This window comes from Pipistrellus hanaki (genome assembly GCF_964339955.1).
Source record: "Pipistrellus hanaki genome assembly, chromosome: 9".
Lineage (NCBI taxonomy): Eukaryota > Metazoa > Chordata > Mammalia > Chiroptera > Vespertilionidae > Pipistrellus > Pipistrellus hanaki.
Genome location: NC_140511.1, coordinates 48,886,982 through 48,909,867, shown reverse-complemented (window position 1 = coordinate 48,909,867; position 22,886 = coordinate 48,886,982). Strand labels below are relative to the sequence as shown.

Below are 22,886 nucleotides of genomic sequence, written 5' to 3'. Positions count from 1 at the left end.
TCACTGAAATGCGACGGTCGCGTGCCGAGCGGCCGCCGCAGCCCGACGCCGCCGCCGCCGCCGCCTCCGGACCTGAGTGACGGGCCGGGGCGGCACCTGTGCCCCCGGAAGCGTGATGCCTTGAACCTGGGTGAGCTCCGCAGCGCCTTCCTTTCGTCGTCGTATCCCGTCCGCCTGCTCCGCGAACCTGGGGCTGAGACTGGAAACCCGGCCAGGCCTCGACTGCCGAGCCGGGCTCCAGGGGGAGCCGCCCTTCCAGGTCCGGCGGAGGGCGCGGAGCCGGCCTGGGAGGCCCTGGGGCGATGCACCGGCTCCATTCCGGCCGTTTCCGATGGCCTGGTGTGGGGAGGTGGTTTGTCCCGTTTTGGGGAGAGGATCTGGGGGAACTGGAGAGAGAGCTTTTCCTTCTCGAGCCCGGAGCCGCTTTTGAATATTGCCGCCTGCGCAGTCTGTCGGGTAGCGGACGTGGCTGTTGGTTAAAAGCTCCAAGTTCAAGTGCGCTTGAGGAGGGGCCGAGGCGGCGGGGGCGGCCGGCGTGTTTGGTAAACACACCGATAATGTGGAAAACCACGTGTGCCCCGCCGCCCCGGACATCCCAGATTAAAATCCCTCTGCCTTGTGACCCTAACTCACACGGCCAAGCCGATCCACTTAGCGTAGCTGGCCTTCCATTTCCAAATTAGTTTAGGCTGCTGCTCTTCCCAAAGGTCTGACCTGGTTGAGCCAACTACCTTGAGACCCGGCTAAGACGAAACGTTTCCTTGCTAATAATAATTGTTTTTTGTATGTTTGCTGCAAAATGTGGACCTACTGTTATTATTCAAATCCATCACCAGCCCCTTTATTTTAATTGCAGTGTACGCCCATATGCTGACCCTGCATAAAGTTATTCTTTTCCACTCCCCTCCGTCCGTTCTTACTGCTATGAAGAGAGCTCCCCCCATTCAGAATTTCATCTGGGGCATAAATTAGTTCCCTAAATTAGTTCCTGCTATATTGAAGTCACCTCTCTGAGAAGTGATTCTTTCTGAACTCAAAAATAGTGTGGATTTTTTTTTTTTTTTCCCCTTTGATGCTGCCTGGCTGTCATTTCTAAATTATTTCCTCCTTAGTATAATTGTAGATTTCCAAAAATACTTTCTTTGTCATTTCTTGTAACTGAACTTTGTATTTGATGTGTGTAGCCCCATCTTACTTAGTTCACTTACAAACACCTAGTGCATTTAACCTTACCCGTCAGCCAAAACAGGTAAGGTCCAGAGAGGATTCTTACAAGTCTAGTTAGTGTATTATTCCAAATAGGTATGTAATGTATTTAGTAAACATACTGATACTCTCAGAATCAGTATTCTTTTAAAAAAAAATATTTTATTGATTTTGTACAGAGAGGAAGGGAGAGAGATAGAGAGTTAGAAACATCGATGAGAGAGAGTCATTGATCAGCTGCCTCTTGCACACCCCCCACTGGGGATATGCCTGCAACCAAGGTACATGCCCTTGACCAGAATCGAACCCGGGACCCTTCAGTCCCCAAGCTGACGCTCTATCCATTGAGCCAATCCGGTTTCGGCAGAAATCAGTATTCTTAATCTCCAAGTACTCTCCTTTTGTAGTTTTTCTTTCTATAAAAAATTTTCTTCAGAACAGGCATGTCAGACTCTATAGTGACTAATTTGTTTCACTGCATATCTGTTGTAACTGCTGTTAATTTCTTATCTTGCAGAACAGCTTGCAGATACAGAGGTTGAGTAAGGAATGAGTAATAAAAGTGTATCCTTAGGGACCTAGTTTTTAGTGCTTAGTTTTTATCATTGATGTGTTTTTTTTATTACTGACCTCATGATGAAAATAATTATTTCAATTACATATAGGTATTTTCTAAATAGTATAGTATTTGTGGATTAGTAATTTTCTTGTACTTTCAGGATTTTCAACTTTTCTTTAACCCTTTTATGAATGGATATGGTTTAAATTTTACCGGATGTTTTTGGGTTGGGCTGGGTTTGGGCTTGGGGGTTGGTTTGTTGGTTTTGCCAATTGCCCATGATGTGATTTTATATCTTTATAAAGGATATTTGAACTACAACAATGCACTTGTTAGAAAAAGAAGTGATCAAGTGTATATTACCTCCCACTAAAGAATGTGGCATTTTTGGAATCCTTGATATTCTTGTATTTCAGAATAACAGTTGTTTTTTATTTTTAAAATCTTCCAAATGTTTTTTTGAAAGCCCATTATTCTGCTATCGAGGACTAAATTATAGGTGGCACAGTAGTATGAGAGCTGCTAGTTCTTTGAGAAATCTTGACCAGAGATTTGTCTTTTGCTGAATTCTATGCCAGGTGGTTTGCAAATTATGTTCCCATGCAATACTACTGTTCCATGATCCAGAATAGGGGTGGGTAACCTTTTTTCTGCCAGGGGCCATTTGGATACTTATAACATCATCAAGGGTCATACAAAATTATCAACTTAAAAATTAGCCTGCTATATTTGGTCAAACATTTAATTAACTCACCCCTAATGCCTTGGCAGGACCAAACCAAGTGATTTTGGGGGCCTTATACAGTCCTGGGGCCCGACGTTCCCCATCCCTGAGCTAGCAGGAAGGCTAATAGCAAAATGATATTAGCTCCTGAACTCAAATGTATTTCTAGTTTTATTTTCTTGAAGGGGTGGATATATTGCTGTTTTTATATTACATGTAACTTTTATATACATATATTTACAGAAACTATGTGAAACAACACTCTTTCTGGATTTCAGAAGATATCATTTCATCATGGGACAACAGATTTCGGATCAGACGCAGTTGGTTCTTAACAAGTTACCAGAAAAAGTAGCAAAACATGTCACATTGGTTCGAGAAAGCGGCTCCTTAACTTACGAAGAATTTCTTGGGAGAGTAGCTGAACTTAATGATGTGTAAGGCTTGCTCTTTTTCATTTTATTTTCCTGCTTATGTATGGCCCACATGTCATGACTGCCTATGAGACATAATCAGAAGTATTGATGACTTAATGCTTTCAGTAGCAGTTAGCAAATATTTATTGAATACATATTATAAGACTTTCTATGTGGCTATTTTAAAATATGTAATAAGAACAAAAGAGATCGAAGGAACATAAAATTAAATTTTAAACACATATAAATTGTTCTTGTTTGAAAGCACTAAAGAGGTACATAACGAGAGTATGCCAATTAGTCACTCTGGAGAAAGGCTTCCAGGATAGCACTCAGGTTTCTGTATATCAGCCAGTTCATCTGGTTAATAAATAAATCTTCCGTGTTTGTTCACAGAGCTATTGTTTTACCAGAGAAATACACATATAGTAATAATTCATTTATCATCACAGGAGAATAAGATATTTTGGTTATTAATACTTTCTAATCAGCTAACATCTTCAAATCTCTATTTAACTCTTGAATAGATTAATGTTTTAAATGGAATATACATTTTTCTACCTTAATGAGCATATTTAATATAATTTAGTCTTTTGTTTGTGAATTTATTCTTTATTATATCAATATTTATACCAATCTGTTATAGCAGTTATTAAAATACACAGGGATCTTTCTTTGTCCCTAAATGGCCCCAGATTATTATGCTTTTAAAATATTACTTTTTCTTTGTGTATTTTCTCCCCTAGTGACAGATGAGCATACACAGGGCTCTTTGTCCCGAAATGGCCCCAGATTGTTATGCTTTTAAAATGTTGCTTTTTCTTTCTATGTTTTCTCCCCTAGTGACAGATGAGCAGATGTCACTTCCTTCTATTAAGTCTTTTTGTGGCAGCACCTATAAATATATATATATATATATATATATATATATATATATATATATATATATATTTTCTGTATCTCTTGGCATATAATTATGAAATTGCCTTTTAAATAAGATCTTAAAAGTTCTCTCTTAAGTCTATTCAATTTAGCTAACATTCACTGAACCCATAGTTGTGTATAAGGCACTGTGCTAAGGGTTGGACATTTTAACTGAAGCCTAAAATGATTGCCCAAGGATTAATGGCAGATCCAGCTCTCCCTACGTCTGAAGTTTTTTTCATTAACCCACCTTAACTATCTCACTTTAACCTCTCTTTAAACCCTGAAAAAGCCAATCAAAATCACCAGGCAGTCTGGACCCACTTAGTCTAAATATAAACTATTTACAGTCCTATTCATAGTTTAGTACATGAACCTGCTCCCTAGCTTTGTGATGGCTGTATTGGTTGATAAGAAACATACTGGGCTATGTGGAACACATTTAGATAAAGAAAAGGAAATACAGTCTTTTTATGGACATGACTAGAGTCTACTGTTATTAGCCAGTCATGACGAATAAAGAATGTCTTAGAAGTTAAAGTTGTTTTAGAAGATCATTTCTTTTAAGAGCACTGGATTTTGTTTTGTTCTTAAAGTCCTGTATATTCATATGCTGGATCCTGTATTGTCATATATGTAAATACATAGAAGAAGAGCTAGGAGGCTGAATACTGGGTCTCTGGGGAGTCAGTGGAAACAGGGAGGGGGGCATCAAGGGAGATTTTACATTTTACTGTGTGCTGGTGTATTGTCTGATCTTTCATAATAAAAATGTAGCCACAGTTTTTAAAACTTTAGCATCCCTTTGCACATGTGTCAAACACAAGGCCCGCAGGCCAAATCCAGCCCGCCAGGCCTTGCAATGTGGCCCGCACCGTGCTGTCATCACTGCACTCCGCTGTCAGTTTATGACATTGTCAGTTTATGACTGTTCAGTAAACCATTCGGCCCGCGATTTAGGCTGGATTTTAGATTTTGGCCCCTTCTCTGATTGAGTTCGACACCCCTACGAGTATCGGAACTTATGTAAACCTAGTCTATTATAACAAAATTTTGCCTTTTCATCTAAAGATACTGAATAAAATGTGTCCTGTGAAAGCATCCACAAGCTAAGTTTACTGTGTAATACAGAGGTAATGGTAAAGAGTATCTTCTCATTTATTTAGCACAGAAATTTTCTGACTGGATTTGGTTCATAAAACCAATTTTCACGGTCGGAGTTGGGCATTTATAAGTGCAGTGCTATCTGAGAAATAAAGCTAAACCTATACAGATGAAGCATGGCTTGATAGCTAGAAAACAACTGGGAACGAATTACATTCCCTGGCAGATTTTGTTACCTCAGGCTAGTTGCTTTATTTCAGTGGCCTCAATTTATTTAGCTGTAAGTCACTTAGTTCTGGGTGTGATATCCCCATTGAGGCACAGACAGAAATGTGACTAATGATAGAAGGAAGCAGTAATATTTAAGTATGACTTTGAACTGATTTAAATTAGCATTGATGGCGATATTATTCTCTAAAAGTCATATTTTTATGTTAGAATCCTGTGGCTCTCTAGATGAAAATTGCTCTGCCCTGGGAAGCTATTTTAAAGTGTCTGAAAAGCATTTGCTTGATCCAGTCCACATTACCTAAAAACTTTCCCCCAAAAGTGATGTGTTAGTATTGTTGCTTAAATAAGTACTCAACCAAAAACAAGATTTTTTTTTCACACTTTATGTACATTGAGGCAGTAATCAAATTTGGACAAGTGAAACCAGCTTATTTTTTCTTTTCAATATCTGTTTCCTTGGATATGTTTTTCATGGATGTCTTTGTTAAAAATTTAAAGACCATTAAGATATTAGATATGACAAACAGATTTATAAATATCACTCCACTATGCTTGTTGACTTTAAAACCCTTGGAAATTAAGTTGTATGCTTAATCAAAACTTTCTCTATCCCTGTGTTTTAAGAATCTAATTATTACGATCATTATTGTTATTTGACTTCGTGTTTTTTCTTCACAATTTTTCTCTGATTTAAAGTATTTCTTGAATCTAGTTTTATGATTCATTTATTTTATATGACTTTTCATAAAATAAATGTGTTTGTTTCTTTTCAGAACCGCTAAAGTGGCTTCTGGCCAGGATAAACATCTTCTCTTTGAGGTACAACCAGGGTCTGATGCCTCTGCCTTTTGGAAAGTGGTTGTACGGGTGGTCTGTACCAAGGTGAGAGTGATGGAGACTTCTAATGCAGAACTTGAATTATTTTGGTGGTAGAACCACATTTAATTGTGTAATATAAAAAATAAATGTTAATTTGATTATAATTAACTATTTAAAACATAGTTTTGGTACTGCTATAACCTTCCAGGTTAACGGAATCTCACTGATTGTATAATTACTATATAGCAGAGATTTTTATAATCAAGAAAAGTGGTAGTAAACCCTCTACCTCTCTTTTTATATTTAGCTAGTTATGTAATCTTAAAGCGACACCTGCATAACTCTAAGATGACTCCTTAAAAACTAGTTATCTTAGGAGATCATTTCTTTTAAGAACACTGGGTTTTATTTACTTAATAACTCTTAAATCCATTAAAAAGGTTTGTGTGTGTGTGTGTGTTTTTGTTTGTTTTAGTAATTTTTAATTATAGAATGAATTTTTTACCATTAATACACTGTCTTAGTTCATCTTTAAATTTTAGATAATTGAGTATATCAACTGTGTTGAAAAATATAATAACTGCTGTCATAGAGTATTAAGAAGCCTCAGCCACCAATGGGTAGATTTGAATAGATGGTTTTTAACCTTTGTGAGGCCACAGAACTTTTGGTGAAAATGAAAGAACAAATTTTATTAGGCCTTCTCATATCCCAGCTCCTACTCTACAACAAACAAATGTGAAATCATCCATGTGCATATAAACAGTAAACTGGGCATTCATGAGTGCCCTGAAGTCCATTCCTGACCAATCCATAAAGAACTCGTGGGTAAGGAGATGTTTTGCTTTTGTGTCACAATCAGCAAAGGCTATACATTCTGTACCCACCTCACCCCCTAATCTTATTTTTCCCAATTCCTCCCTCCCTCATTCTATTCCAACCACCCCCGGCTCCTTGCTGGTCTCCTTGTGCTCCTGGCCAGGTACACTTCTGCCTAACAGGCTTTGCACTTCCTATTCTCTCAGCCTGGAATGATCTTTCCCCCAGATGTTGATGTGATTCATTCTTGTACCCCTTTCAGTTCTGAAATGTCACCTTCTCTGTGAGGCCAACCCTTTAGCATTTCATATTCTCCAGAACACTTATTTTTATCTAATCTGAATTTTATTGTCTGTCTCCTACCTATAGTATAAATTCCATGAGGTCAGGGGTTTTGCTTTTTATACACACTATGTCACCAGTGCCTAGTGCAGTGCACATATTACCTATAATAGTAATGTGTACTTAATAAATACTTGTTGTGCCCTGACCAGTGTGGGTTAGTGGTTAGAGCATAGAACATCAGCCCACACACTGAAGAGTCGTGGGTTCAATTCTCATTCAAGGGCATGTACCTGGATTGCAGGTTCAGTCTCTGGCCCTGGTCAGGGCACATGGAGGAAGCAGCCAAATGATGTGTCTCTCTCACATCTATGTTTCTCTGTCTCCCTCCCTTTCACTCTAAAAAATATATATCAAAGGAAAAAAAAAATATCTTCAGGTGAGGATTGAAAAAAAAAAATGTGTTGCAGTTTGATAAACTTTGCTGTTAAATACTATGTCTATGTGAATTATTCCCTGATTTCTTCTAAATTACACAGTTTTAAAGGAAATTTGGCCCAGTTTCTTTAGCTCTGAAAATCTATTTTATAATTTATAAATTCTTATCACTTTTATTTCTATTTGTTCTCAACCGCACATATAGTCTGTTATTACAAAGAATATTACATATTTCCATTTCCATTAAGATCTTACCATCCCAAAATTTAATTAAATTTTTTAAAATTAGCAGTGGTTCTGCTATTTTTACACGTGGAATCTGATTCATACTTGATTCTCAGTTTTTCTTCTCATTGTCTTCTCAAGTAGTAAACAATAGATATTAGTTGCAACTATTATTATTTTCATTCCAGATATGGAAATGTTGCTATAATAATGTTTTTTTTAATATGTAACCTCACACTTCATTTTCTCATATCCCCAGTTCCATCAACACCTACTTCATTCACAATTTTAATGCCCTCTCTCTATATTTCTCCCTGCATTCTTCATTTCTTTCTAAGTATTTTGATTTTGTTCTATTTATTTTGATATGTACTTAATAGGTTTCATTGCTTACTTCTGTCCCCACAGTCTTCCTTATCATTTGTGCTGAAAGGGCGTCTTTTATATCTCTTATGTAATGCTGATTCATTCGTGTTCTTTGCCCTCAATCCCACTGGCTTTGCTCGTTTCAAAAGTGAAGATATGCCCCAATCCATGAGTCCTCAAACCTGAAAGCAATATTATCCCTCCTTACCTGTTCCCTCACACTTGCCCCAAATATATCCTCACATTATAATGTAAGCTAGAGCAAAGCTGAGTACAACCTGTAGACACTGGTTCATTTCATTTAAAATGAGTTTTTACTATACCTCAAAATGGCTTCTGAGAAAAACTCAACCACTTTTTGTTAGGATTTACTTCAATATAATTTTCTCACTTTAGTTTGGGAGTTTGGGTATAAAGTAGAACTTAAGATATTCAAGAAAACAATCTGTTGTTTCAATTATAGTAGAATGGCATGTGGTTGTTGAATTTAAATAAATGCATTTAATTAATATACCATTTAAGAAATTAAAATGAAGAGAATTGTCAATACGGTACTGATCTCTAAAATTCATTTTTTAAGTCTGGGAAAGTTGCCTGACCTCACAAATCTAAATAAGATAATGCCTAATCAACCCTACAGAGTTATTGTGAACATCAAATTAGATAAATTTGTGTAGCTCCTGTGAACCCCACAAATGTAGAAGAATTCTTGTTCTCTTGTTGGAAACCTGGCAAACTTCTCTTTCCTAGGATGTTTGACTTAGTATTTGTTCCCCTTTTTTGGGGAAAAATTGACCAGAGAAATTATCAATGTTTTGTTTTGTTTTGTTTGTTTTGGGGGGAGTCATATGTGTGTATTGTTATTGGTTTTTTCCATTTTCTTTGTATTTTTAGATTAACAAAAGCCGAGGCATTGTAGAAGCATCACGGATCATGAATTTGTACCAGTTTATTCAGCTTTATAAAGATATCACAAGTCAAGCAGCAGAAGTGTTGGCACAGAGCTCTACCTCTGAAGACCCTGGTGAAAACTCGTCATCTGTAACATCTTGTCAGGCTAGTCTTTGGATGGGAAGGTACGCAATACATAAGAATCATGTTTCTCTTATTTTCCAATATGCAAGTTACTGAAATCTCATTAATATTTTTGCTGGTGCTCTTTGTGAGATCTTAAATCACATTACTTTTTGTCTCAATTGATATTATATCTCAGATCAGCTTTTTGGGGTCATTCTGTACTTAAGGACATTGTTAGAGGGCCCAATTGAAGAAAAGTTGAAGTGGCTTACGCCAGCTTATATTTCTTTCAACTTCATTTCCATAATCCACTCTACATGCTTGCATTTAATAACAAAAGAGTTATAGTTAATACCCCTCTTATAATAGATATTTAGGTTCTTACATCAAAGCCCTTCAGGAAATTAGGTCCAAGAATGGCAGAACCATTCCAGTTTTTTAATTGGAGCATTAAAATTGTAAATATTGGCTCCAGGACTTGGCAGTGCATTCAGGAATGAACAAGTAGTTGGTGTACATATTGCATGTGCCAGAAGGAAATGAAGTCAGCCAGAGTTTTATATGATGGTCCTTGTTTACTCAGGCCTAATACGTTATTGTTCTATCTAAACTTTCTTTTCCTTCTCTATAATGTTTTTGGCATGTGAAAGCTCCCACCTGTTGCCATTTGACAACTATGAACATAATTTAAATTTGTAAACACCTCATTGGAAAGTCTTCCCTGGGTCCAGACATGTTGATATCCTGTTATTGTCATACAGAGAAGACAGCAGAAACCTGTACTGACAGTTCCTTTTACCTTAAAGTTAAAAATATGATTAACAACAATTTCTCTTCTATTTCTCTAGTTGCATTTTCTGGTCTATTCTTAACCAGCTGCTCTCCAAATACTATGTTATAGTAAAATTGTATATTCCATTTATCATTTTCTGTTTATATTTTCTAGGTTTGGCTGTACAAGTGTTACTGAAATTCCAAATGAGTTTTATAGCATTACTAGAGGCCCAGTGCATGAATTTGTGCACCAGTGGGGTCCCTTGGCCTGGCCTGCATGATCAGACCAAAACCAGCTCTCCAACATCCCTCAAGGGGTCCCAGATTGCAAGAAAGCACAGGCCAGGCCGAGGGATCCCACCGGTACCCAATTGGGGGCAAGGAGGGATGTGGGAGGTTGGCCAGTGGGAGTTGACTATGGGAGGGCTCCAGGTCATATCTGTCTTATCTGGCTCTGCCTGACCCCAGCAGCAAGCTAACCTACTGGTCCGAGCCTCTGCTCCCTGGTGGTCAGTGCATGTCATAGCAACTGATCGACCAATTGACTGTCTGCCTTCTGGCGGTCAGTGCATGTCAGAGTGATCAGTTGAACGGCCTTAGCATATCATTAGCATATTATGCTTTGATTGGTTGAACTGACAAGTGGACACTTAGCATATTAGGCTTTTATTATATAGAATAGGCAGCATTAAGGCTTATCTTTCCTGTATTTTGTAAAATCTTTCAAAGACAACTATCTGATTTTTTGCCTTTTCTCCTTCAAAATTTTATACATAGTATTTTAAAAGCCAAGAATAGTATTTACTATATTTAAGCTCTATGGTAATCAATGAAATGAAAGTAATACTTTCTCCTTATTGCAATCGTCTTAATGAAGGAGATAGGATATTATTTCTTTTCATGTGCCCTCCAGACTAGAAAATTTAATGCCATATCAGTAGGTTAAGGCTGCTTTTTGCTTCTGTGTGCTTTTTGGTTTTCAGATACACCCTGATACACTAGTTCATAGAAAACCAGACTTTCTAAGTTGAAGGGAATCTTAAGAGGTATTTATTTGCTTCAGTCTTACATCTCATGCATATTTCTATTAGTGGCTTACATTTATTGAGTATTTTAGGATAGTAAGCATTGTGATGAGCGCTTTACATGTATAGACTCATTAAATCCTCACAACAACCCTATAGAAATACAATTATTGGCCTATTTCAGATGAAGAAACTGAGTTTAGACAAATAAATGACATAGATAGACATGGCCAAGCTGAGATTCACATTCAGGCCTGTCTGGCAATACAGCTGTGCTTCCAGCCTGCATTGTTATTCTCTGGTGCATAAAGATCCTATACTACAGTGCTCCCTAACTTTTGACATTCAGTGGTTTTGAGGAGGAGCTTAAGATTCTAGCAAGCTGGCAGGTAATATCACTGCTGCAGATCCAGGGATAACACTTTGAATATTAAGATTCTGCTGATGACATTTAGCCAAGTGAAAGTGCAACTTGTACTTGAACACCTGCAGTTAAATGGGGCTCATAGCCTCAGAAAAGCAAGTCTTTTCATATACTGATGGTTCTAATCACTATGAATTCTTCCTATAATATAGCTCCTTTGAAACTATAATATCTGTTTCCTAGGACTCTTGAGAGAGTTAAGTGAGTTAATATATGTAAAATGCTTAGAATAGTACCTGGCCCATAATAATATGTAAGAGCTAACTAGCATTAATTATCACTTAAATTATTACTGTAGTCTACTTATTTCAGTAGCAGTGCCTTTTGGAATCCTACCAAAAAAAGTCTGTTCTCTTCTCCAGCCTTTCACATATTTGAAAAACAGTAATCAAATCCACACTAAGCCTCTGTTCTCTAGGATGAGCATCCCCAGTTCCTTCTGATTTGTTTATAGGAGTCTCTTCTATGTCCTGGAGGCTTTCCTAGATAATCCTTTATCTCTCAATGTGTCTTTCAGGGTAGATAGCATAGAACCGAATGCTCTTTAAGTGATCTAACAAGTTAAATAGAGCAAAGCTCTTCTGGTCACTTCACTGCTTGGGAGGTAGCAAAAAATCAGGTGAACATTATACAGGATCCACTGGCTGCTTTTGTGTCTCCTGTTCTTTCTTTTACCCCTATCCAGAATGCTGTTCTTCATAGCCCTCAGTTCCTCACTTTTAAATTCTAACCTGTCACTCTATAGATTCAATTATATTCTCTGCTATTGACACCCACGTCTACATCCTTAGATGTAAATTGTAAGCTACTCAAAAGCAGACTCTTAAGTCATTTGGGTCTGGCACTATATATAGCACCTAAAAAGCACCTAAACATTGAAATGAACATATGTAAAAAAAAAAAAAAAAATACATTAGATCCACAACCATCTAGATTTTTATTCCATTTCCCCATTTCAATTCAGTGGCCACCCTATTTTGCCCAATACTAAAGCATAACATTTAATCTATTACCACATCCTGATGATTTGTTTTTTATAATGATCCTTAGACCAGGCCCTAATTATCTTCCAAGTGAATTGCTGAAATAATCTAATTGGGTTTCCTCCCTCTATACTGTCCCTCATACTGCACTCCCAATTCATTTTCCTAAAGTATTATTTCAGTGGAGTTACTTTCCTCTTGATAAAACTCTGATTTGTAGTTTGCCAGTCAGAACAAGTTTAAACTTTTCATTTTGATATTCAGGGATCAGATTCTCCTTGCTATTACTGGTATTTAAGCAATCTGTTCTCTCAGTTTTCTTCCCAGAGCATCACACCAGGCTCCTTGTTGCATGCGTGTATGCGTACACAGGTTTTTTTCTACCTTCGCAGCTTTGTTTATTCACCTAGCATGTTCTCTGACAAAACCCTATCATTTCTTTATCTAATCTTTCTAATAAGTTTAAAATACACTCATTTCCTCCTTTGCTTTGATCTTACTACATGTAATGCACATTTGATATTTGCTTATATTATGTTTTACATTCAAATTGATGAATTTTAAACTAACATCTCAATATTATATTCATACACTTGTATAAGCACAGCAGAGGATTAAAAACATGTTACTAGTAGCTTCTCCTTTTAAACTTATAGTCTAGTGGCTATACATTGAAACATTCAATCTTTAAAAAAAGTAATACATGCCTGATGAACAAAACCTAATAGTAATAGACAGCAAAAAGGATAAAAAACAAATTAAAATCACTTCAAGAAACATTTATTGAGAACCTAAAATAAACTCCCTTTATTCAAAAAAATTTAAGTTTATAGATAGCCAGTAAACAGCCAGTTGAAATGCAACATGTAAGTACTTTAATTAAGGCACACATTGATTTTGGGAACAGGCAGGTGATATTTTGAGCTGAGTTACTGATGTTGGAATTTACCAAACTCACAAAAGTATTCCAAGAAAGGAAAATACCATATGTATAGGCACTTGGCCCATTCAGGGCACTCTAAATGGTGTCTGGAGTAGAGGATTCAGCATCTCTTTCCTTCCCAAGATGAGAGAGCTCCTTGAGGACCAAGACTGTGCTTTCTATATCTTTTGTATTTACTGTAGCACCCGATACTTAAGACTAAGCTATTTTTTCATTTATATGCTCATTATCAGCATCAGCAAAGGAAGACCCTAATGGCAAGATTCATATTTTAGAATGCTTTTTTATCCTGTATAGTGAATCATGTATTGGTTGAATTCACTTATATAAATTTAATATGATTTAAATGGGTTAAGCTATTTGCAGAAAGACCTGAATATTTCCAGGTCCCCCCCCCCCCCCATATTTTCCTTTTAATCACTGCAGAATTTATCTTTTATTCAGTCTTTCTTTATAAAATATGCACCTCTTAGTACTTCTCTAATATAATGCCTTCCATAAAAAGTATGTTGAGTTAGTGTGATATTGCATGAGTCATTTGCTTTATACTGAAGGCACATAGATGTTTGATACTGCTTTTTCAGGTGATGGAAACAGTTTAAACCAATAGTCATCAACCTTTCGGACCTCATGGACCACCAGTGACAGCAGAGAACATCATTGTTCTAACTTTGCTTTCACATTGCAGGGTGAAGCAGCTGACTGATGAGGAGGAGTGTTGTATCTGCATGGATGGTCGAGCTGACCTCATCCTGCCTTGTGCTCACAACTTTTGTCAGAAGTGCATTGATAAATGGTAAGTTATCTGGTGTCTTCATGGAATAGGCAAAGGTCAAATGGGAACATGTATATGAATAAACTTCAAAAAAATATAAAAATATTGTAGTTAAGTATAAGATTTTGTTCTTTAGCACTTCGGACTTTATGACACGCCTCCTAATGGTTAAAATATTTTTATACCTAAAGTTTATAAAATGTGGGGGTGTATTTTAGTTTTGGCAGTTTACTTTTCCTTGTAAGGAGATTTGTGCTTGACTTGAGCCAGAATCATATACTTCCCTTTTTCTTATTTCTGCATTGTTCCTTTATGTGAGATTAGAAGAAATAATAATTGGACCTGGAGGGAACTTGAGAGATCAGCTGGTCAAGCTCATTAGTATTTTATAAATAAGAATCTCATTTAGGAGAATTTATATTTGATATAAAATTAATTATACTTCAGGTACAGTTTGATGTTGTGACATGTGTACACATGCACATCTTCACATACAGATAATGAAGTAGTCCATCACCCCAAAAAGTTCCTTTGTGTCCCATTCTAAAATCTCCTTCCCACCCCTTCCTTCCAGTGCCCAGACAACCACTACTCTGCTCTCAGTCACTATAAAATAATTTGGATTTTCTAAAATTTTTATAACTGAAATCATATATAACCTATTTTTGTCTGCCTTCTTTCATTCAGTATAATTATTTTAAGATTTACCTATGTTGTAGTATGTGTCAGTAGTTCCTTTTTATTGCTGAATAGTATTCATTGTATGGATACCAGAGTTTATTTATCCATTTACTTGTTGATGGACATTGGGTGGTTTCCAATTTTTGGCTATTACAAATAAAGCTTTTTTTTTTTTTTTCTAAAATAAATGAAAATGCAATCTCCAAATTTAGGAGCTAAAAGCACTACTTTCCCCCCTCCCCCCCCCCCAAACCTGCCTATCTATCCAAAAGTATGAAATCTAGATCTCTTCAATTATCATCTGAAAGACATTTACCTTTATCATTATATAAATAAAAAATAAAATAATATTACAAAACCACTTTCGCTTATAAGAAGGACAAGGTTTTAGCACATACAGTCTTGGCAAGCTTGTGGAGAAATGCATTTTTATATATTATTGTTCAGTATATAAATTAGGTACAACTGCTTTGGAGGACATTTTGGCAATATCTGTTAAATTAATATATTTTAACCTTTAAAAGCTACTTTATTGAAGCATAATACGCACACAATAAAATTGCCCATTTTACATATATATTTACATTTTAACAAATTTTTACAACCATGTAACTAGCATGACAATCAAGATATAAAACTTCATTCCAAAACCGGTTTGGCTCCGTGGATAGAGCGTCGGCCTGCGAACTGAAAGGTCCCAGGTTCGATTCCGGTCAAGGCAGCTGGCACATCCCCAGTAAGGGGTGTGCAAGAGGCAGCTGATCGATGAGTCTCTCTCATCAATGTTTCTAACTCTCTATTCCTCTCTCTTCCTCTCTGTAAAAAATCAAAATATATATTTTAAAATGATATAAAACTTCCCTTTCCCAAAAAAGTTTAGTGCCTGTGACAAAGTCAATAATAGGAATCAGAGATTTTTGCTTATATTATGGTGATATGGAAGTCACAGATACTTTCTTATCTCTCTTCACTACTTTAAAATCATGTCAATTTTCAGACTCACTAGCTTTACAAATAAAGCTTTCTATATATTTGTGGGCAAGACATTTTATGAACATATATTTGGGTGTGTTTTTTTTTTCTTGTATAAAAACCAAGAGTGGAATGGCTAGATCATATGGTAGGTATATGTTTAAATTTTTAAGAAACTGCCAACTGTTTTCCTAAGTGGTTGTACCTTTTTACACTTTCACCAGCAGTCTATGAGAGCTGCAATTGCTCCACAACCTTGTCAATACTTAGTTTGATCAGTCTTTTCATTTTAGCCATTCTGTTGTTGTATAGTGTTTTCTCGTTGTGATTTTAATTTACATTTCTGTATCGACAATTTTGAGCATCTTTCATGTGCTTATTTACCATCCATATATCTTCTTCGGTGAAGTGTCCACAGACCACTGGGTGGCAACTGCTATACTAGAGGTCTGTGCACGAATTTCAGGTCCCTAGGCCTGGCCAGCGATCAGGGCCGATTAGAGCTTTCCAGCTGCCAGCTGTGGCCTTCCTTCATTTCACACCACCCCCTGGTGGTCAGCACATGTCATAGCAAGTGATCAAACTCCCAGTTGAACTCCCGAGGGGACAAATTACCGTACATATTAGGCTTTTATATACATAGATAGATATCCTTTATCAAATATATGATTTGAAAAAATTTTCTCCCATTTTGTGATTTGCCTTTTCATTCTCTTAAGAATATCTTTCAAAGAGTAGAAGTTCTTAATTTTGACAAGATCCAGTATATCAGTTTGTGATTTATGGATAGTAATTTTAGTGTCATATTTAAGAAATCTTTGTCTATCTTCTGAAAATTTTATAGTTTTTAGGTTTACATTTGGGACTATGATCCATTTTGAGTTATTTTTTTTAATATGGTTTGAGGTTTCTATCAAAATTCTCTTTTTACGTATGGCTCCAGTTGCTCCATCACATTTTGTTGAAAAGACTATCTTCACTATATTGCCTCTGCATCTTTGTTGAAAAGCAATTGTTCAAATACATGTGAGTATATTTCTAGGTTCTATTCTGGTCCACTGATCTATTCACCTATTTCACACCATTATTGTAATACCTTGATTATTATCTAGCTTCTATTAAGACTTAAAATCAGGAAGTGTTAGTTCTCAAACTTCCTTCCTTTTTAAGATTATTTTGACTATGCTAAGTCTTTTGAATTTCAATGTGAGTTTTAGAATCAACTGTCAATTTCTACAAAAGAAGTTGTAAGGATTTTGATTGGGATTGCGTTATAGCAATTCAGAGACTTGACTTAATAATATCCAATCCACACAAAAACAAAACAGTTTATTTCTCCATTTACTTAGTCTTGTTTAATTTTTCTTATCGATTTTTGTAGTCTTCATTGTTGCATATCTTTGACAGATTTATCCCTAAGTACTTTTGTTTCTTATACCATTTCAAATGATATTTTTAAGTTTCAGTTTATAATTGTTCATTAGTATTTAGAAATACAATCGATTTTTGTATATCAGTCGCGTATTCTGCAACCTTATTAAACTCATTAGTTTTCATGTTTTTTTTGTAGGTTTATAGGATTTTCTTGAATGTCTATTTAAACATCATTTTAAAAGTATTTTTTCTGGATAGAGAATTCTAGACTGATAGTATTTTTTTTTCAGTACTTTAATGATGTTGCTTTATTCTCATTTTTCTTGCATTGTCACCTATGAGAAATCTCTATCATCCTTTTTTCCTATGTGAGTATTGTACTTCCCCCCTCTGGTTGTTTTTAAGATTGTTTTTCATTATCACTGGTTTTGAGCAGTTTGATTATAATGTGCCTTAGATTAGTCTTCTTCCCATTCCTTGAGCTTTGGGTTCATTGGGTTTTTTAGATTTGTAGGTTTGTGGTATCATCAATTTTGGAAATGTTTCAGCCATTATTTCTCAAATATTTTTTTCTGTTCTTTCCACTCTCCTTCTGGGACTGCAGCTACACATATGTTAGACCATTTGAAGTTGTCCTACAGTTCACTGATGCTCTTTTTTTTTCTTTCTAATTTTAGTCATTTTTTCTGATTGGATGCCTTTTCAAATTACTTATCTTTTTTTCCTACAGTGTCTAGCTTGCCATTAATTTGCATCCAGTAAATTTATTACTTCAGATATTGTAGTTTTCATTTCTAAAAGTTTTTTAATATCTTCTATGTCTCTACTTAATGTGTTTGGTCCTTCTTCTAGTTCTTTTTAAAATATATGGAATATGATTATCATAACCTTTCCTTTTCTTCTCTGCTAATTCTAACATCTGTGTCAATTCCTAATTGATTTTGACTGATTTTTTTCTTCATTTTGGGTTGCATTTTTCCGCTTCTTTTTTTGCCTGGTAGTTCTTGATTGGGTGCCAGACATTGTGATTTTTACCTTTTTGGGTGCTGGATATTTTTATATTCCTATAAATATTCTTGAGCTTTGTTCTGGGATATAGTTAGTTGGAAACAATTTAATCCTTTTGGATCTTGCTTTGATAATTTGTTAGGCAGGACTAGAACAGTGTTTAACTTAGAACACATTATGTCCCACTAATGAGGCAAGACCTTTCAGAGTACTCCATGCTCTGTGAATTATGAGGTTTTCCAGTCTGGCTGGTGGGAACAGGCAATATCCCAGGCCCTTTGTGAGCTTTGAGTACTGGCCTCTCAAATATTTCTGGGTGATTCTTCAGCCTGGAGTAGTTTCCTCACATGCATACACTCTGCTGAAGAGGGGGACCCTCTGTAGATTCGGGAATTCTCCCTTTGTGCAGCTTTCTCCACACCAGTTCTCTGCTCTGTAACTCGGAGCTGCCTTAACCTCCTGAGACTCTCAGCTCTGTTCCTTCAACTAGGGGAGGAGCCTGCCAAGTTCCATCTGGGTTCCCAGCTTACTCTGTGGCCTAGAAACTCTCAAGGCAGTAAGCTGGGGCAGTTGTAGGGCTTACCTTCTCTGCTTCCCACCTCTCAGGAATTACTGTCCTGTTTTGTCTGGTCCCTATTGCCAGAAGCAGAAGTTGACTGTTTTAAAGTTGTGACTTGTGCACAGAAGAGCACACATAATTATCTTTGTAAAGTATCTCTCTCTGAGGAACCCGAAAGGAATCTGAATAATATATGCCAGCTCTAGCTTTCACATTTAGTTTTGAAACAGATCTCTTAGTTTTGCACAACGGCCAAAGAGCAATTGATATAATTTAATTACTTTAGTCTCAGATTTCAGTGAGAGATGAAGAGAAAAGCATTCTCCCTGCATGACATGTTTCTGGCTCAAATACGGTAGTTTTGAAATTTCCAAATTTATGTTTGACAAGACAAAAAACAACCCTTTGAAAAACACAATCTTATTTAAGTGATCATATATAAGCTCTTTTTCCATCAGGAAAATTATTCTGCATGTAAAGTTATCTTTTATTTTAAATCTTGAATTCTTCCATTTTGTTGTTTGTAGTGGCAAAAGAAAGGGAAAACCCTAAATGTTCTTCTGTGGGAGACTAATTAAATAAAAGGTGGCCTTTTCATACAATGCATGTTTAAAAGAATAGACAGCTCTAACGTGCACTGATACATAATGGCCTACAGGACATACTGACAAACTGGTAGTGGTTGCCCCTGGGGATAAGAATTAAAGATTGGGCTGGAGGGAGAGATTTATTTTTCACTGTATACTTTTATGCTTTTTACTTTTCAAAAAAACATGTATATGTATTACTTTTCAAACAAACCTGTTTTTAAAAAAGAAGAAAAAGAACTATTCTTTAATTGACTTCTCTAACAGGAGTGATCGACACAGGAATTGCCCTATTTGTCGCCTGCAGATGACTGGAGCAAATGAATCTTGGGTGGTGTCAGAGGCGCCCACTGAAGATGATATGGCTAACTATATTCTTAACATGGCTGATGAGGCAGGCCAGCCCCACAGACCGTGACCTTGAGAGAAGTGTTTTGTTGCTATTGTGAGCTACAAACACTTGGGTCATGGGGAAAGAATGCAGGGATGTTGTGGCGCAGTCAGCGAGAACTCACTTTTCTCCACCCTCTTATTTTCGCTTTCCTGATAGTTTGTTCCATTTCTTTTGATAAACGTTTTATGTCTTCCATTTATGGTAAATTAAAATTTGCTACTGTTCTAGACCATTATTTTCCTATTATTTATCTGTTCTAATATAACTTATTAGAACTAATTGCTCTTGAATCCTTTGCTGCAGTAACAGCAACATTTCCAGAGGCTTCTGAAACACTACTATTTTTCAGGGTAGGAGCATTCTGGAATAAACTATAACCCTGGCCAAAGTGGTTCAGTGGTTAGAGTGTCCCATGCACCAAGGGGTCTCAGGTTTGATTCCCAGTCAGGGCACATACCCAGGTTGCGGGTTTGATCCTCAGTCAGGGCACATATGGGAGGCAACTGGTCGATGTTTCTCACATCGATGTTTATCTCCCTCTTCCTTTCTCTTTCTCTCTCTTGAATCAATGAAAAATGTATCCTCGCATGAGGTTTAAATAAATAAAATAAAATAAACCATGAATGTTAAAAAGTTGTAGCCATCTGAGAGAAAATTTTATAAGACTGAAAATGTAGAATACGTCAAAGTGCATGTTACTACTTAAATTAGTTTTTCTGCTGGAATCTAAGGAGTATGTATGCCCCCTTGTGGTTAATTATTGCTCCTTTAATAATTATTACTTGAAATGATCCACAGTTATTTCATAACTTTAGCTGTGCATTTGAAACTACATATTTTTTACTTAAAAGCCTTTTCCCCCCCTCACGTTGTATAATTTGGGTGAAGACTAAAAGTTGGGTGTGATTTTGCCTTGTAAATGGATTTCTGCTGGGGAATCTTCTAGAAATGCTTTTCCACAGCTGGGGAACTGTTCTAAATCGCTTTTGATAAAGCTCATGTGTCTTGGAGTTTCAGAAGGAAATTTTTATCACAGATTTTAAATGTTATATGTCCAAATTATGGCGAATCATTCAATATTAGTTTATGGTGCTTTTATTTTAACTTGAAAGCATCTTACTGAGGTCATCTCAGACTTCTTAGATTAAGAAAGAAGAAAATAGGATGAAACCTTTTAACAATAAGTACATAAAACACCTCTGAAAATTAGGAGATAATTTGGTTTTCTTATCGTTCATTCCACTTCCTTTGAAATACTTTGAAAGAATTATAATGTTCAGTGGCATTTCAACCATTTTTTAAATTTTTACTTAAAAAGTAAATTTTTGTTTTATGTTAAACATTATGATATCAGCATATAATAAAATCAGGGCCTGATGTCTCCTTTTAAAATAATGTTAACATTCCATGTAACTTTTCTGACTTGTTGGTAAGTTACAAATATATTGTGAAGTACCAAAGTATACAATTTTAAGTTGCTTCATATTGATGGCAAAATTTTTGGATACTAGGATTTTTTTTAATAGGCATGCAAATTAAAAAATTCATTTCTAAGCAAAATGTCTAACTAAATATGGCTTGATTTTTACCCCCAAAATACTGATAATGAACTGGTTGACATTCATGATGGGGGCAGGTCAGTACCAAATAGCTAAACACTCACTGGATATTTGTGCAGAGTACTGAGGGCTCTGTCACATCGACCTGGCAATGCCTTTTATGGTCATGTGACCTTGAGACAGTCCCTTCCTCTGGTTTGTAGGCTCATACTTTAGAAACTGAGACTCTATTTGTGGTTTTCACACTTTTATTTCAGCAGTAGAATCTTTTTTCCCCCCAGAGTAAAATCTTACTCGAACCTCTAGCTCCATGTGCTGTATGTGCACACATGTACGCACACACCGTACACCACTTTATAAATCATATTTTATTAATATAAATTTCCTTATGTAAATTCCATATTCTACAATACTAAATATTATAAAGCCAATCAATGAAAATATGTATGAATGCATTGGTGATATCCAATGTATGAGAATTTGGTGAGTAGCAGAGTTGTATGATGGGACTTATTTTTTAAATTTTCCCCCAAAATTTTTTTAAATTAAATTCAGGTCAAATTTGCAGAACCCTGATTTTCCTCCATGATTGTTAGTATTCTATGGAACATATTTTGAAAACGTTGGGATAGATGACCCCCTGATATCTTTTTCAACTCTAAGATTTTAAATCCTTTGGATTAGACTTACTGGATCCAGTTCAGATTGCCTAATTTAAGAATGTTTCTGAAAATGAGCAGTTGCTTTACAGATTTCTGGATCTTTCCCAGGTAGAGCTAGTGATTTTATCCCTCAGAATCCTTCACCTTTCAAGGAATTATTTAACAGTGAGAACAGAAACTTGATATTGCCCAAACCTTTTTACTTTTCAATATGAGCTCCAAGACACTAACTGATCTACTGTGAAACAAATGTTTTTATTAGCCTTATCTACTAAATGAGCAGTTTTTGCTCACTCCACTAAACTGGGTGATAATTCTTTAGATGTGAATATTAGGTATGTTATAATAACTACTCATAAAAAGTTGTAAATGTGTTAATGGATGAAATGTACACTTTTTGTATTCTGTACAGCTTTGTCTTTTTTAATTATGAAGTACTTAAATGCACTTACTATGATAGGAAGTATAATGTGTGCCTTTATTTTATGTTGTAAAGTTTTCCCTCTCCTAATTCAATAGCAAAGGTTTGACTTATATTACAGTGCTATAGAACTTTAGTTTAAGAAAACAGATTTGACTATGTACTGAATTTAGAAGTGGAGAATAACAGTATCTGTTTTATTCTTAGGATAAACTGATATATTGTGCAATAAATAATCTTTAACAAATAAATTTTACATTGAAGAGATTTTTTCTTATCATGTAGTTTCACATTCTCATGTGCCAAATGCTTATATTCCTTACAGGACTGTTTTGTGTTGTGCTCTGGGGGATTGTGATGTTTGTGTACTATGTTTTAAAATTCATTTCAAATTGGATTCAATTTTCTTATACCTAATATATACCTGAGTAATAAGCCTTCTTGAAAGTACCTCTTGGTTCAGTGATTTATTAAAAGGAAGTCTGAAGAATTTGCATTTTACTGGTTTCTTCTTCATTAAGTCAGGCTTATCCAGGAATAAGAAAACTACTTGGAGTCAGGGAAATCAGCTGATCGACCATTTTTATGCTGGACAACACAATGACAGTATAACAC

General features: G+C 35.9%; 1 protein-coding gene across 2 annotated transcripts; it reads left to right on the top strand.

The window, feature by feature from the left end:
* Nucleotides 1–7: 7 nt before the first annotated feature.
* RNF141 (ring finger protein 141) lies at nucleotides 8–22,761 on the top strand. 2 transcript variants are annotated; one of them, XM_084893528.1, is made up of 6 exons: nucleotides 8–130; nucleotides 2,733–2,926; nucleotides 5,938–6,046; nucleotides 9,008–9,189; nucleotides 13,968–14,075; nucleotides 19,543–22,761. In XM_084893528.1, coding segments are annotated over exons 2-6 (543 nt in total). In that variant the 5' UTR covers nucleotides 8–130; nucleotides 2,733–2,783; the 3' UTR covers nucleotides 19,544–22,761. The 2 variants fall into 2 exon arrangements, with proteins under 2 accessions (XP_084749654.1, XP_084749653.1); XM_084893527.1 differs by having other exon boundaries at nucleotides 19,503–22,761.
* The last annotated feature ends 125 nt before the right edge of the window (nucleotides 22,762–22,886 follow it).